The 15476-nt window shown below is 31.8% G+C and overlaps 4 protein-coding genes across 4 annotated transcripts; 2 read left to right on the forward strand and 2 right to left on the reverse strand.

Moving 5' to 3' along the window:
• Positions 1-256: 256 nt before the first annotated feature.
• Positions 257-3073, forward strand: LOC124535942 (CWF19-like protein 2 homolog). The gene is made up of 5 exons (XM_047112358.1): positions 257-500; positions 573-1427; positions 1507-1890; positions 1982-2320; positions 2826-3073. Exons 1-5 carry the CDS (start codon positions 414-416, stop codon positions 2967-2969), a joined length of 1809 nt encoding a protein of 602 aa, XP_046968314.1. The 5' UTR covers positions 257-413; the 3' UTR covers positions 2970-3073.
• Positions 3074-3112: 39 nt separating this feature from the next.
• On the reverse strand, positions 3113-4396 carry LOC124535943 (dnaJ homolog subfamily C member 17). Its single transcript, XM_047112359.1, has 3 exons — positions 4223-4396; positions 3488-4097; positions 3113-3334 (listed from the first exon to the last, which is right to left on the reverse strand). The coding sequence occupies exons 1-3, from the start codon at positions 4295-4297 to the stop codon at positions 3132-3134; spliced, it is 888 nt and encodes a 295-aa protein (XP_046968315.1). The 5' UTR covers positions 4298-4396; the 3' UTR covers positions 3113-3131.
• A 384-nt stretch (positions 4397-4780) lies between these two features.
• On the forward strand, positions 4781-6059 carry LOC124535536 (28S ribosomal protein S2, mitochondrial). The gene is made up of 3 exons (XM_047111757.1): positions 4781-4942; positions 5012-5092; positions 5366-6059. The coding sequence occupies exons 1-3, from the start codon at positions 4924-4926 to the stop codon at positions 6007-6009; spliced, it is 744 nt and encodes a 247-aa protein (XP_046967713.1). The 5' UTR covers positions 4781-4923; the 3' UTR covers positions 6010-6059.
• Positions 6013-14969, reverse strand: LOC124535535 (leucine-rich repeat-containing protein 58). The gene is made up of 4 exons (XM_047111756.1): positions 14334-14969; positions 7312-7528; positions 6538-6727; positions 6013-6408 (listed from the first exon to the last, which is right to left on the reverse strand). Exons 1-4 carry the CDS (start codon positions 14825-14827, stop codon positions 6233-6235), a joined length of 1077 nt encoding a protein of 358 aa, XP_046967712.1. The 5' UTR covers positions 14828-14969; the 3' UTR covers positions 6013-6232.
• Between the last annotated feature and the right edge of the window lie 507 nt (positions 14970-15476).

Raw genomic sequence — 15476 nt, forward strand, 5'->3', positions numbered from 1 at the left:
GCACGACAATTTTGACTGTTGATAGTGTGAAAAGTCATAGATTTTTTTTTATTCTATAGTTTCGTTATATGTTAAGAAAACTAAAATATATCCTGTATTGCCCCACTCTATGGACTATGGATTACGTATAAATAATTATAAGAATAACTGCGTTTTAGATTTGAGGTTTGACATGGTGTAATACCTTTGCCTTATCCCTCTAAGGAAAGAAAAAAGCGAAAAAAAAATTGAGGTTTGACATCTGTCATTTACTAATGTTTATTTCGTTTACTGTTTAATCTGGAGTCTGAGTAGCTGGTGCTGTACTCTTGTCTCTTAATTAAAATAAACTTATTGTACAAACACAATCTGCAGCTTTTGTATATATTAAGGAAATAGTTTTATTGCAAATATCTCAACTTTTGAAAAAAAATATGAAAGACAAGCGTCATAAAAAAAAGCACAAAAAATCCTCAAAACATGAAAGTAATGTCAGTAAAAAAAGAAGTAAAAAAAGGAGTGTAAGTATAATAATTTAACCAAATTAATAATTTTATTACATTTCTAAATTATTTTATAACCTTGTCATTCAGTCTTCAGAATGTTCTGAATCTTCATCTGAATGGGTTGAAAAGGAAACAATATCAAAAAATTCTATGGGTGACCGTGAAGAATGGATGTCGATGACTGGAATGCTAAAGACATATACAAAAGATGATATCAGACCAAAACAAGAATTAAAGGAAAAGAAAAATATTGATTCATATAATCCATCCACAAGTAGTAGAGAACTTAATCCATATTGGAAAGATGGTGGTTCTGGTGTACCATTAACTGCAGAAAATTATCAAAAAACCAGGCAGTTTATGAAACCATCATCTGATGATGATTTTTATTCAAGATCCAGTTCATACAGTAAAAGCAGTCTGGATACTTCAAAAAATTATAATTCCAATCAAAGTAAATCCTTTAATTGGCGATCAGGATCAAAAAACCAAAAAGAATTCATAGAAGAAAAAAGCACAAGTAAAACTAGTGAGGCTTCAACTAGTTATAACTTAGAAAAAAGAAAAGAAAAAAACTCTTCACCCCCTAGAGATAAATTCAAAGGCAAGGATAGTTTATATCTTTCAGATGAAAAAATGAATAAACTTGCTTCAAAGATTGTTAAGGCAGAAATAATGGGTGATATGAAAGTAGTTGAAGAATTAAAGGCAAAATTAGAAGCAGCCAGAGAGTACAGGAAGAATAATCCTGATGCTGCAAAGGTTGAGGAAGATGATAGAATTCTTCTAATGTCAACAAGCAGCAGTGGAAATAGTAGACCACTAATGAATTATCAAGGAGATCCACGAAGCAAAGGTGGCAAACGTAAGGCTGAAACACATGATGGAAGCGGAAGAATTAAATACTTTGGAAATGATGATAAATATAATTTAGCACAAATGGTGAGTTTCAATGAAAAAAACAATTTAATCTTAATCACAATTAAATACTTTAACAACATTTTAACTTTGTTATTTTCAGTTTGAACAAGAAAAGTATGGTTCAAACTATGACGAGGATGCTGAGTTAGCCAGAATAGCAAGCAAATCTAAAAATCCAAATGATGATCTGGAAGATATATTTTTGGATGATATATCAAAGAATAAAAATATGGCAAAGGAAAGTGAAAAGGAAAAACAGCGTGCTATCAACCAAAGTGTTAAATTAGAGAGGTCGTTGGAAGGCTGTAACTATTGCTTCGACTCCAAAAATATGTTAAAACATCTCATTGTCAGTTGTGGGAATAAAATATACATGGCTTTACCACCTACCAAATCACTGATTACGGGACATTGCATTTTAAGCACTATACAACATACTACGTGTGTAACTGGTGTGGATGAAGATATTTGGAATGAAATACTGGTAAACTGTTTGTTCTATCTCTATATCATATATGTTATAAGATAATTGATGAAGAATAATCTGAATGCTTAATATTGTTTTATTATTCCAGGATTACAGGAAAATGATCACTCAGTTTTTTAATGCTCAGAATAAGGATGTAGTATTTTATGAAACAGCCACAAGATTACATAGATGTCCACACATGGTATTAAATTGTGTTCCATTGCCACGAGATGTAGGTGACATGGCATCTATTTATTTTAAGAAAGCTCTCTTGGAATGTGAGGCTGAATGGTCTATGAATAAGAAAGTTGTTGATTTGAAGGGAAAAAATATTAGAAAAGGTATTCCAAAAGGATTGCCATATTTCTGGATTGATTTTGGAATGGATCCAGGGTTTGCTCATGTCATAGAAGACCAACAGCTCTTTCCAAAAACATTTGCTGAGGTAAATATAATAATACTACTAATTAAACCAAACATAAAAATTGTGTGTGAATTATTTAGTACATTTTTTTTCTAATTAATTTCATTTATATTATATCAAAGATATCACTGTATTACTTATGGTGCTTATATATTATGGATGGTGGATGGTGGTGCTTATATAACAAAGCCTTAAATGTAATAAAAAGCTTATAGAATTTTATGTTCAATTTTTTGCTAAACAGTATTTTCCTTCTCGTTATGCTTAAACTGCTGAATTTATTTTGATGAAACTTTATACAGCGATAGTTTATAGCCCTGTGGAAGGACAGGCTATTTTATTTGAAATTATGCTTAATGGTCTGTTTGTTTGGGTAAAGACAATACTTAAATTTTCCTTTCTTCTTTTAGTTATGACTCTGATTCTCAGCTATTAACATAAATAATAACACCACATTATTGTTGATTGTCTGTGTTCTAGAAATAGTAGAAAATTTAACACTGTTTACATATATATATATTTTTAGGAAATTATTGGTGGTATGTTGGACTTGGATCATACTTTATGGAAGAACCCTCAAAGGGAATATGGAGATCTACAGAGGAAGAAAGTTGTGGAATTCCTAAAAGATTGGAAGCCTTTTGAGAAATCTTTTAAATCTCAAAACTAGAAGAATATTCCATTTGCATGTATATATTATGAGCAAAAATATATGATAAATAAACAATCCAATGAGATGTTCCATTTTATAATAACAATGCTTATATTAATAGAACTATGGTATTAACTTAAAATAAAATAAAAACATAACAATATTTTTAATTTTTTCGTACTATTTATTCAAATTTTCTTGCTGGTCTTCTTTCATCATTTCTTCTATTAATCGCTGCCTTTCTGCAGCCTGTCGCATTTTCGTTAAAACCATTGATTCATAGTCTCTATCTGATACCAGAGAACTAACATTTGCAGCCTTTTTCATACTTAAAATTTGTTTATCATTAACCCACTTTAATATGAGAGGGTTATCTGGCAGACCTAAAAAAAATACATATTATGTTAAATAATTGCTTTTAAATATAATCATCTAATAATATTAATAACCTTTACCATAGGCATAGTTGAAGTTGAAGTGCTTATATTTTTGAAGTATTGTTTGAATTATATGTATTAAAATTTACACCACCTTACCTTTTTCAAATTCAATAGCCATTTCAGATGCTTCTTTAGATGAAAACTCCACAAGAGCACTGCCTTTCTTTTTTGGTGACATAATTAGAGCTGTGATATTGCCATACTTTTTAAAAAACCTTTTTAAATTAATTTCATTGTACCCTCCATTATCAGGATCATTTTTATCAACTTTCCAACTTATTTTAATTCTATTCAAACTAGAATCCCATACAGGTTCATTAAGGTTCTTCATAGTTTTTTTAATTTCTTCTTTCATCTTTTGTTGTTCCTCCTGTAAAAGCCTACTTCCTTCTTTTTGTAATCTTTTAATTTCAGCAGCAAGTTTTTGTTCATCGGTTAAGTTAATATTTGAGCCACCTGAAAAAGCTTCACGTTCACGTCTTTCTAAATCCTCTTTGAGTTTTTGTCGTTTACTATCTAACTCTTGGTGTCGTAGTTTAGCAGCTGCTTTAGCTTTTAATACCTTGTCGTAAGCAGCTTTAGCTGCTTTATCAGTCAATATTTCCAAAGCTCGAGATAGTTCATGAAAGGTTTCTGCGGCTTTTGGATCGTCGGGATTTTTATCTGGATGGCATTGTAAAGCCTTTTTTCTATACGCTTTTTTTATCTGTAAGAAATATGATTTACACAGTTTATATGATTATTTATAATATGAGTTTATTGTAAACTGCTTTTTTTTTAAGAAAATATACTTAAATATTCCAAAACCTAAATATTTCACAATCAATATACCTCGGCTTCTGTGGCTGTTATCTGAATATCAAGTAATCCATATAGATCTACATCTTCTATATTTGCCTTAGCCATTTTACTTAGGAACTACAACGTCCTGAAAATAAGTGAAATTTATAAAAAGTTAAATTAAAATACTAATATTGTGATACTTGTCAACTTGACAAACTTCAAAACTTCATTGGCAATTTGGCAGTATAGTTTATTTGTTGCTAGTAAAAATAAATATATTTTTAATACTTAAATACATAATATTCGTTAAAATATATTTTCTTACCAGAGAAATATTATAGAAATATATAAATCATCTATTATTTTTTTATATTTAGAACATAATACCTTTTATTTCTGGTTAGTTTTAACTGTGCGACGAAGTTTATACAACATAATTCCCTAATATATTAGACACACAACGATTGAAAGGAACGCTCCTAAAGTAATTATCACTTTGTACTTGTTCTGTTTAACAAATTTCTTTCATTTAGATTTAAAATAAAATACAATTTTTTTCCCAAATATTAACTGGACATATCGAGGTTAATCACCGGAAATGTTGAGCAGATTTTTTATGAACTGACATTTGTGGTTTCTTTCAAGTTTCAGTGTCGATTTGAACTGTCAATTTGTCATGTGGATATTATTTGTGAATTGATTTTGTGTTAATTGTTAATTAAAAAGCAGTATCTTAATTGGATTTCATTATGATTCGAAGATGTTTAAGTATGTAAAACAAATAGATACATAAATTTACCATTGACCTTTTTAAAACCATAACAATTGTCCTTCTAGTTAAGCCGCTGAGGAATGGTATAACAGTCTGCCGTAACAATTCAACTGCCGCAGCAGAACAAGTGGATTCCACACAAGAAAGTGAGTTGACATACAATTTTAAATTAAATATTTTTATTTAACAAATATATATAAAGAAGCAAAAAGGAAACAGTCAAACCATCAAACCATCTTTTATTTTTGATTACCCAATTCTTAGATCAATCTATCAAGCACAGAACTAAATTGAATATTTTGGACTGTAGTAAATGCTTCATAGAGCATAAATAATGTATTCATTACTATAATAGTGGTTTGTGACATAATATTTTATTATATGTGTATTTTGTTATATATTTCCTTTCTTAATTTCAGGCAATACAGCAGCAAAAAATCCACTTGATCATCCAGACTACTTTCAAGTGCATAACCTCTTTACTGTAAAAGATCTATTCGATGCAAGAGTTCATTTTGGACATAAAGAAGGATCATTAAATGAATTTATGACACCTTATATTTATGGTTCAAGGCAGGGACATCTGATATTTGATTTAGATATAACTGCAGAACATTTGCGCAAAGCCCTTAATTTTACAGCCCATATTGCATACAGAGGAGGAATTGTCTGCTTTTTTAATAGAAATGCATTAAATGCTCACTTAGTAGAAAAAACAGCACTGGAATGTGGTGAATATGCTCATACAAGGTTTTGGAGAGGAGGAATCTTTACAAATGCAAATCACCAGTTTGGTGCAATTACTAGATTACCTGATCTCTGTATATTTTTGAATACCCAGAATAATATTCTCAATCAGCATACTGCAGTAAGGGATAGTGCAAAATTATTAATACCTACTATTGGGATAGTGGATTCAAACTGTAATCCAAATTTGATAACCTACCCTGTTCCTGGAAACGATGACACTCCAGTAGCCATAGAATTATACTGTAAACTTTTTAAAGCTGCTATTACGAGAGGAAAAGAGGCAAGAATGAAATTTTTGCAGGAAAACAATTAACAGTGATAATTTCATAAAACATTTATTATAAACAACAATTGAAATGTATAGAATAGGAAAATAATTTGTTTTGTAAACAATAACATTAGATAATATTTCTTAACTAACAAAGATTACATCTTTTATTCTAAAAATGGTCCCTTATAATATATTTTACGGGTTTTAAATACAAAATGTTAATTTTTATTATTTCAAATATGCATATTGATTTACAAAAAATATTTTAGCCCAAGAGAACTTTTCTCATTAAATGAGAAGGGGCATTGCTATCTACTTCACGACTTTCCCAGCTGCCTGTGATGCATTTAGAGCTGCATAGATATTGTAGTAGGGGAATACGGTATCTACCACAAAAGTCCACAAACTTGATGTGTTCAACGCGATTGTCGAAAAATACACCTAAAATTTACAAAAGTACACTTTAGTGTGAATTAACTTTTCCTAAAAAAAATATATATGTATATATTAAGTGAAAAAATTATGACACACTTATTCAATAAATAAATCTATTATCCCTGTAAAATTTACCTTTGCATTTTGGGTTGACACAGCATTGTGCTGATTTTAAATATTTGATCAATGTAATAGGAATATCACCAGGTTCAATTGGAATATTGTGAAGTTTGATGGTACGGGCAGCCAATTCAAGCAGTGAAGCTGGCTGCAATGACATGTCCCTCACAAACCTCACAACAAGAGGATTGTCACGAAGACTTAACTGTAAAAAACGTTTACATTACTTTTACTTCTATAAATTTATTTACTACTTTTAGTTAAAAGGTCTGGCAGTTCCTAAGGTCTTGGGTTCAATCTCCAAGTGAGACTAGCAGAAAAAATGTAAACTTCCATCCTGTATGACCATTATCCTCTTTATTTTTATGTAATTACAGAAATGTGTTTGTGTCTAAGTGACTGTCTTGGTTGAGATAAGTTTCACAATCTTAACAAAATTGCGCCATAACTCTTTAATTTCAATTTTTTATTTATATTTTTGACTTAAATTTTATAATCTAAATTTATATACATATGTATAAAAATTAAGATTGAATGTCGTACTTCCTACAGACTTCAATGCGTGGATGCAACCCAACAATGAGAAGCAATTGACAAATTCAGAAATAGAGAACTTAGCAACTTTATAAGAAGTTGAAACTGTATTTAAAAACTCAGCTGAATAATGCTCGAAACGACAAAACATACCTCGATAATTTCTCAAGCTAATCCCGATTAGTCAATAACTATTACTATTGTATGAGTATGTTGTAGATACGTTTCGGCATATTTATAAATATTTGAACTCACCTCAGTCAAACCATTCAATTTTATAATTTGTGTTGGCAAAGTCTTAAGTTTGTTCTTATGTATCAACAGCGATCTTAGATGTTTGAGATTTGCGATGCTAGCTGGTAGTTGTTCAATTTGATTATTACTTAGCACCAGAGCTTGAAGTGATGTCAAAGCTCCAACTGATTCAGGCACCTCTGTTATTTGGTTAGCGCCTACTGACAATATCTGCAAGCTGTAAAAAACAATATATTACGTTAAACAATAAAATCAAACGCAGTTGGTATCTACTTACATAAGGCACAAGATTGTTGTCACCCTACTTAAACAATATTTGTTGATAACCAATCTTAACAATCCATATTTGACTATGATTATAACAACTGTAAATACTATTAAAAACAAACATCGAAATTGATATAAAAAAAATTAAAGCATATATTCGATAAATAAATTAAATCTATCGTTCCGAAAATAGAAAAATTTACATCATTACCTACAAGTCACGCCTCTTTGTTTTTTACAAGAATATAGAAATAAATGTTTTGTATGTAAGCTATATAAAAATGAACCATAGTAAGGTTTATCAAAACAATGAGATAAGTGTAAAATATCAACAACTGGCATCACAAAGAATGAGTTTGCAAATATTTTTAATGTTCCATGAAATTATATAACAAATTCGTTAAAAAGCGTTGCACACACACACAGTTTTTTATTTCTGTAATATTGTGCAAATTAGTAAAAATTTCTGTTTTGCCCATTGTCATGATGCATTTTCCTTTTATCAAGTTTCACATCACAAGAATAGTAAAAAAAAATTACCCTTAATACGTATTTATCTACTACATCTTTTAATAAGTGTGCGATACACAAAATGATCATCAAATATTTTTGCAAATTATTGCGTTGTTTTGTTTCGTCAAGTCAAATTATTGTTACTATTTTATTTATTTTGCCTCTTGTTTCCAGCGAGTATTTATTAATACAGAAACCGTAATAGAACAACCGCTTTAGCTGATATTTTGATCGGTAAAGCAGATAAGGTATCAAATTGGAACAAACGAGCACATATGGTCGAATTTCAATTGGTACTATTTCATAGACTTACATTTATTTGTGAACTTACTTATATATTTACCTACAATAATTTTGTTATACTCAATTGGATACTATGGAATTTTATTAAAGAAATTACTGGATATACGTAATAGGAAAGATAACTAATAGACCTAATCATTGATAAAAAAATTGTATAATACATCTAGTACTGTCTCTTCTACATAATATACAATATGGTGAAACACGGAAATGATTATATGATTATTTGAATTTTTTATTACTTAATAATGAAATTAATTTCAAATCTTTACCCGAATTGTTGCCCAAGTGAATTTCTGCCTTTCATTTGTCAAGAAAACCGATCTCTATATCACAACCTTGTTTGTCAGCTATAGGTACAATTATTTTTCATAAGCAACATTCTGTGTTATAGGTATATGCTAATTACCAAAAGAATCGTCGCAATGGTATTAAACTTTTAAACGAACGAACACGCATAATAATTAATTATGAGCGAGTAGCGACATGCGTTAATCGTCGTGTAAAACATTTTGCCTCTTAAAAAGACAAATATTTATAGCGGCTTTTATGTCATTGTTAATCAAGCAATTTTAATTCTAGCGATGTAAACAACAGTGTTTAAATCGCAAGTATAACCTCGCATATTTGAACGGCTGACATTTTTATGGATCAAGAATAATACATTAAACTTTTGAATATGTTTTTCTTCTTTTTTGATAAAACAATTGTTACGCAATTTTTGCAAATTAATATAATGATATGTTATAATACACAATGTTCAATTATAATATACTTGTTTACGTTAAGATAGTTGCAATCATTGTTTATATTTATAAAACTTAAAGCAATATTCTTTGACCCGTAAATGACTGGCGAATTTTAAATAAGACTGTTTATATGATTAATCCAATTAAAACATACTTTTATAGATTCGGTTGATATTAAAAAAAAAAAAAACATTTTCTCTTCGAAAATGAACATAAATTATAAAGACGTAATTACTGCCGGACATTTTAACTCGAGTTTATGATTCTAAGGTAAATCTATTGCTATAATTTTTAGATTTTATAAGAAATATGATCATCTCTTGTATATTGCTGAAATGAATTAATAAACTAGCAGCCAAATTAACTGCTTACTTGCCTACATTTTATTTCTAGGATATTGCGTTTACTTTTTTACATTTCTGTATCGCCGATATCGTAGTATTTTTCCACATTTGAAATTTAAAATCCCTGCATTGAATACATTTGGCGCCAACGGTCAGTGGCATTAAGCTACGCTATTATCTCATTCAATTATAAATATAGACAATTGCAGGAAAAAATTAAACAACTGATTTTATAAAAACACGCATTGTTTTGCGTGTAAGTATAAAAGTTTTGATAATATTATCTTACGAATAAAATTAATTCAACGAACACTAATTACGCAATACAGTAACAAAAATACTTTTTCTATAGTAATTTAAAGACACTTCCTTGCCTGGTAAGACCGTACATGGAAAAATATTAGTATATAGAGACGGTTTAGCTAGCAATATATTAGATATTGATTGTTAAATTCTCTAAAAATTTAGTCGAAGATTCGTTAAGGTTAGTCATGTAAAATAAGTATTTTCTTGTAGTAAATGGTCGTGGTCTTAGTTACAATAATTAATTAAGTATAAAATTTGCGTAATGTTCGGTAATTTAACAAGCGATTGTATGTAGATTGCATTAACAACGGACAATATTTTTACGATGGATAAGTGTTTACTTAACAACAATGAGGACGTTATAAATATGCTTATTCATAATGATGATAATTTCTTCTTTGCCTTTTTCAACGACCCGTTCTAAAGTAAGATAATTTATCAGTAACATCAAATACGGTTGAAATTATTTCAAATGTAGAGACAGGACTCACGACTACAAACTATATGAGGCACGAATCAAACATAGAACGTATTGAACAGGGGATCTCGGGATGTTCCTGTATCTAGTGTCTGTAAACTAGACACTAGTTTTCACATTCTATTATAACAGTTTCTCTCGGTGTCGGTGATATTTCCTATTTAACTAAATTTTGCTTACCATATTATTTAGATTTTAATAAGGTTTACAGTTTAGCACGGGGTTAGGGCTTTATAAATACAAGTCACATAACATATGTGTCTTACTTTGTTTCAAGAGGCGCCACTCGCCATTTAATAATTTGGTTCAGGATTACTTACCCAGTTTACTAAATGTCGTCTTCTATTAAAGCGTAACGTAATTATAAAGTAACACCATATGTACACTTTTGGGGAAATTCCTTATCATAGCCCATGTTAGAAATATATTTTATGTTGATGCTATCTAAAGTTCATTTTATAAGAACGTAACGTGTTAAAGATAAAATGTCATTGCCAGACAAAGATTTATTCACTTATGTTGACATACTTAAGAAAAATATATCATATATGTATATCCATTATCAAATTCTAAAATATAATATAATATTATTTTTAGTAATATATAACGAAGTAAGCATGTCCGAGCGCGTTTTTAAAAAGCATGACGTCAGCACAGCTGACGTCACGAGTGTCAGAGTTTCGATCTTTAACCATCTTCGGTGGTATGAAATAAAACTCAGGAAATAATCCTCTCTGATTTATTCCAATATGAGACGGTCCGATCGCTCCGACGGCTCGACCAAGTCTGTCGAAACCGGCGGTCGCTTGATCTTTTATAACAAAAATAGGTGGGTAGACTTATTCACTCAAGATAACAGTTGTTTACAAACATTAAATTTTTCAGAGTAATTTAACATTTCAAAATTCACTAAAAATTATTCATTTAACAATGAAATAGTTTTAAATTATTAAAATAATCATTTCTGGACACGTGTTTTTCTTAAATTCGTGGTTCCGCGCCGACACGGCCATTCTGACAGGCGGTGCGCGCTCTGCACCTGCCTAAGTTGTGCGATTGGAAATCTGCGAATCAAAAATATTTTTGAAGCAGGTATCTGTAAGCAACACATCATGTTGACCTTTGATAATTGTTTTGTAAAACAGTACACAAAGAAATCTCTCATGCACCTTTATTGTAATAAATATGGGCAGATTTTACGCATACTATGCTCATAACTTTGTCATAATAACTGTTAAAGGTTCTCGTAGATCTGTGGTGTATACATGTCTATACCACGGTCCACAAGGTCTCCCTACGGTATCTCATGGTTCTCTGTGGATACATCAAGGATCCGCGGGTAGCTCGAGGGTAACACGTGGTTAGCTCAGAGGTATCACTCTCCAGATTACGGTATATAAATGGCTACTAAAGGTTCTCGTAGATCTGTGGTGTATACATGTCTAACCACGGTCCACAAGGTCTCCCTACGGTATCTCATGGTTCTCTGTGGATACATCAAGGATCCGCGGGTAGCTCAAGGGTAACACGTGGTTAGCTCAGAGGTATCACTCTCCAGATTACGGTATATAAATGGCTACCACGGCTCCACAACGCCTCCCAACGGTATCTCATGGTTCACTTTTGGATACATCAAGGATCCGTGAGTAGTACGAGGGTAACACGTGGTTAGCTCAGAGGTATCACTCTCAAACCAGAGTGTACGTGTGTAGTTATGGATGCATGAGGAATCTCAATGGTAATTAATATTCAAAAATTTTTTTTTTCTTTTTTGTTATTGCTCTTTTTTATTTCTTTAGATTTTAAGAGGTAAGATAAGTAAATTTTGCCTCACAGTTTTATGCGATGATTAGTTCTCGTCGATGCAGACCACTCGCACTGACTGACCAGCTCGTGATATGGACGACAACTCCCACTGTCACGGCCATTCTGCGGGACGGTGCGCGCTCTGCACCAGTCGCATTTCTTGGTCGCCCGGCTGCGGTGCACGACGAAGCTGATCACGAGCGCCCACTGCCGACCACCTTCGCGATGCGATGCGTTCTTATGAAACCTGTAAATCTCGAAAGACACAATTAATTAATCACATCAAGTAATGGTGGTTACGTGGACTCATTAATCTTTATGCTGAAAATAATTAATTTTAGTTTTCTGAGAATAGAAGCGATGACTGTTTTATTCCGCACAAGAGTCTCTTGTTGCTGTTGTGTGTTGTTAGTGCTGCAAAGTCCTCTGGTTATTAATGTCCATCAGGTTTAAGAAATTCAGGTGGTATGTGATGTTTTCTTTGTGTAATAAGAGAGTGGTGCAACTCCATATACTAGATGCACTGTTCAGTCTCGTAGTTCTTAATAATAATCAAGAACTAATCTTAACTCGTTTTTGAGGGTAGTAATAACTTTTTCCACTTAGCCATTTGCTCGGCTGTTTCCTGACGTGTTGTTTATCTTAGTGTCTCATTTCCCCGCGATATCCATGATCTCCGTGATATCCATGTGGATCACTTGTTGAGTTTTCAATTAAAATGTTCCACACATATGAACAGCATGGCAAATGAGGATGCCCTTGAAGCGTATTGTTCTTAATTGTAAGAAGTAGCCGCCTCAAGTGTTGACGAAGTGGGTACTCCCGCATTAATCGGCCTTGGAGCTGATGAATGATTTACTGGATCCGTGGTTTGCGGTCCTCCCACTTAGATGGGCCCCATTACACCGAAGTTGCTCGTAGATATACCAGGCAGTTAGTGTGAAGTGCTTAGAGATCTTCTTATCACTTCGCAATATGGTTCTGTCTTGTAGCGATCCTTATGTGACAGGTGGAACCGAAGCTGATGAGGACGTAGCAGAGATCGGAGCTTTTTCCAATCCCACTTCTGATAACGAAGTAAGCATGTCCGAGCGCGTTTTTAAAAAGCATGACGTCAGCACAGCTGACGTCACGAGTGTCAGAGTTTCGATCTTTAACCATCTTCGGTGGTATGAAATAAAACTCAGGAAATAATCCTCTCTGATTTATTCCAATATGAGACGGTCCGATCGCTCCGACGGCTCGACCAAGTCTGTCGAAACCGGCGGTCGCTTGATCTTTTATAACAAAAATAGGTGGGTAGACTTATTCACTCAAGATAACAGTTGTTTACAAACATTAAATTTTTCAGAGTAATTTAACATTTCAAAATTCACTAAAAATTATTCATTTAACAATGAAATAGTTTTAAATTATTAAAATAATCATTTCTGGACACGTGTTTTTCTTAAATTCGTGGTTCCGCGCCGACATATATATAATGTATATTTCTTAGGAGCGAAAAAAATAAGGGGGGTCAAACTAATTGTACAAGTACAACAAATATCGCGATTGATATATTTGACGGCTTCGGTTGGATCTTGGGTGATTAGTTGTCACATATTAGTAGAAAAAGTATGTCCTTCCTTAGAGTTCAAATTTGGTTCATACCAAATTTTATCAAATTCGGTTTATTGTTTTAATAGTGAAAGAGCGTCAGACAGGCAGACAGACAAAGTTACTTTCATTTACAATATAAATAAACTAATATAGATAAACTGGCCAGCAATATCTACCTGACAAAATTTCAACCACGGAGGTCAATAACAAAGACTAGCAAACTGCGCAGAAGATATTTATTACGTGCGCAAATACAGTTGCACTCTATATTCCTCTAACAATAATCCAATGGAATAGCAATCATGTCAATTATTATATTCGAAGCAACAAACTGTAATACTGCTAACTTCCTGACTGCCAGCTATTGTCGAAAAAGTCTTGTAAAAAAACAATTAACTTTAATCGATTAGACCCGTATTTGAATTTGGGACCTTTAGATCTGGCGCCGTATATGTTAGCCAGACCTAGCCCCAGCCTTTGTCTACTGTTGGTCGTTTCGGTCAAAGTTTTGCCAGGTATTATCAAATTATAAATATATATATGTATTACAAAAATATTTGAATCAAGCAAGGTTCGAATTTTAATTATTATTAAAAAGCAATTTTTTTGTTTATGTTATTTTTTGAGATACTTTTAAATATAATTTTTAAGACCTACCTGCTCAATTTCCATATATCCTTTGGTATATTGATAATGTTGTTGCCACCTAAGTAAAGATATTTAAGTGACGCTAATTGTAATACTTGTTCTGGAAAGTAATTCAGCTTATTTCCACTGAGATTGAGCTCTCTTAATGTATTTTTTGTTGAATAGAAGGACTTTGGTAAAGACTCATTGGTTAAATCATTGTGCTTGGCTATTAGCGAAGTAAGTGGACAGTTTTTCAATATATCAGGGAGTGAGGTCAGTCTGTTGTTGCTTACATCCAAGATCTTGAGGTTGCTAAATCTGTTAATAGTTTCTGGTAAAGACTTGATACGATTACTATAGAGAAGTAATATTTCGAAATTTTTATCCGCACAATCCTTTTCATCTAATAAGCTCTTCAATTCAGACGATATGGTCTCACAGTCCAATGAACGATTTGAGAGGTCGAGAGTTTTTTGTTCTCTACAGTCGCTATCGCAACTATCGGACGTATAGCACTCCATTGTTGCTCTGCTTATGAAGCAGGCACTGAAATAACAGTTTTTGATTAAATTTTGCTCCTGTTTTACGTCATGTTCAGGCCTACGTAAAACTACAAACGAACCAGTCGCCCGTTTCGAGGCGCACGCGCAACTGATGTGATTTTTTGCCGTCTTCTTGTGAAACGACAAACTGCTGTGTGCACACATCCATAATATAAATCAACACATACACGCATAATCGATAACATAATTTTATACTGCGTAGTACAAAGTACCTATCTCATAGCAACACATTGCACTCTAGAGTTAAAAATCTTTGTTGTACTACGCTTTTACACTTACACTTAGTACATAAAAGATTCAATAAAAATATTATATATAATAATTTTGTGCGTATTTAATAGCTAAATACCTAAGTAAATTAGAGGCTACGAATATATTGATGATATATATTAAAAACAATATATGTATGAAACAGTTCGAACTTGATAGATTTAAAATAAATGGTGGAACATGAAACGCTCACTATAACTGTGTAAAAAAAACAAAGAAACAATTTTATTATTTCGTTTATTTGAAATTTAGGAAGAAATTCTTTATCTGTTTAAAGAACATTAAACGATACTGTTTTACCGACAAATAATTGTAACTTACTTTTTTTTAAATAGAT

Source organism: Vanessa cardui, chromosome 15 (assembly GCF_905220365.1).
Source record: "Vanessa cardui chromosome 15, ilVanCard2.1, whole genome shotgun sequence".
In the NCBI taxonomy this organism is placed as follows: Eukaryota; Metazoa; Arthropoda; class Insecta; order Lepidoptera; family Nymphalidae; genus Vanessa; species Vanessa cardui.

Coding starts and splice junctions, on each gene's coding strand:
- LOC124535535 (XM_047111756.1), bottom strand. CDS start 14,827: ATGGAGTGCTATACGTCCGATAGTTGCGATAGCGACTGTAGAGAACAA. Junction 7,529..14,333: donor GATATATGGAAATTGAGCAG/GTAGGTCTTAAA, acceptor TGTTTTTTACAG/CTTGCAGATATTGTCAGTAG. Junction 6,409..6,537: donor TGTCAACCCAAAATGCAAAG/GTAAATTTTACA, acceptor TGTAAATTTTAG/GTGTATTTTTCGACAATCGC.
- LOC124535943 (XM_047112359.1), bottom strand. CDS start 4,297: ATGGCTAAGGCAAATATAGAAGATGTAGATCTATATGGATTACTTGAT. Junction 4,098..4,222: donor TAACAGCCACAGAAGCCGAG/GTATATTGATTG, acceptor TATTTCTTACAG/ATAAAAAAAGCGTATAGAAA. Junction 3,335..3,487: donor GGCTATTGAATTTGAAAAAG/GTAAGGTGGTGT, acceptor TATTTTTTTTAG/GTCTGCCAGATAACCCTCTC.
- LOC124535536 (XM_047111757.1), top strand. Junction 5,093..5,365: donor AGTGGATTCCACACAAGAAA/GTGAGTTGACAT, acceptor TCTTAATTTCAG/GCAATACAGCAGCAAAAAAT.
- LOC124535942 (XM_047112358.1), top strand. CDS start 414: ATGAAAGACAAGCGTCATAAAAAAAAGCACAAAAAATCCTCAAAACAT. Junction 1,428..1,506: donor AATATAATTTAGCACAAATG/GTGAGTTTCAAT, acceptor TGTTATTTTCAG/TTTGAACAAGAAAAGTATGG. Junction 1,891..1,981: donor ATATTTGGAATGAAATACTG/GTAAACTGTTTG, acceptor TTATTATTCCAG/GATTACAGGAAAATGATCAC.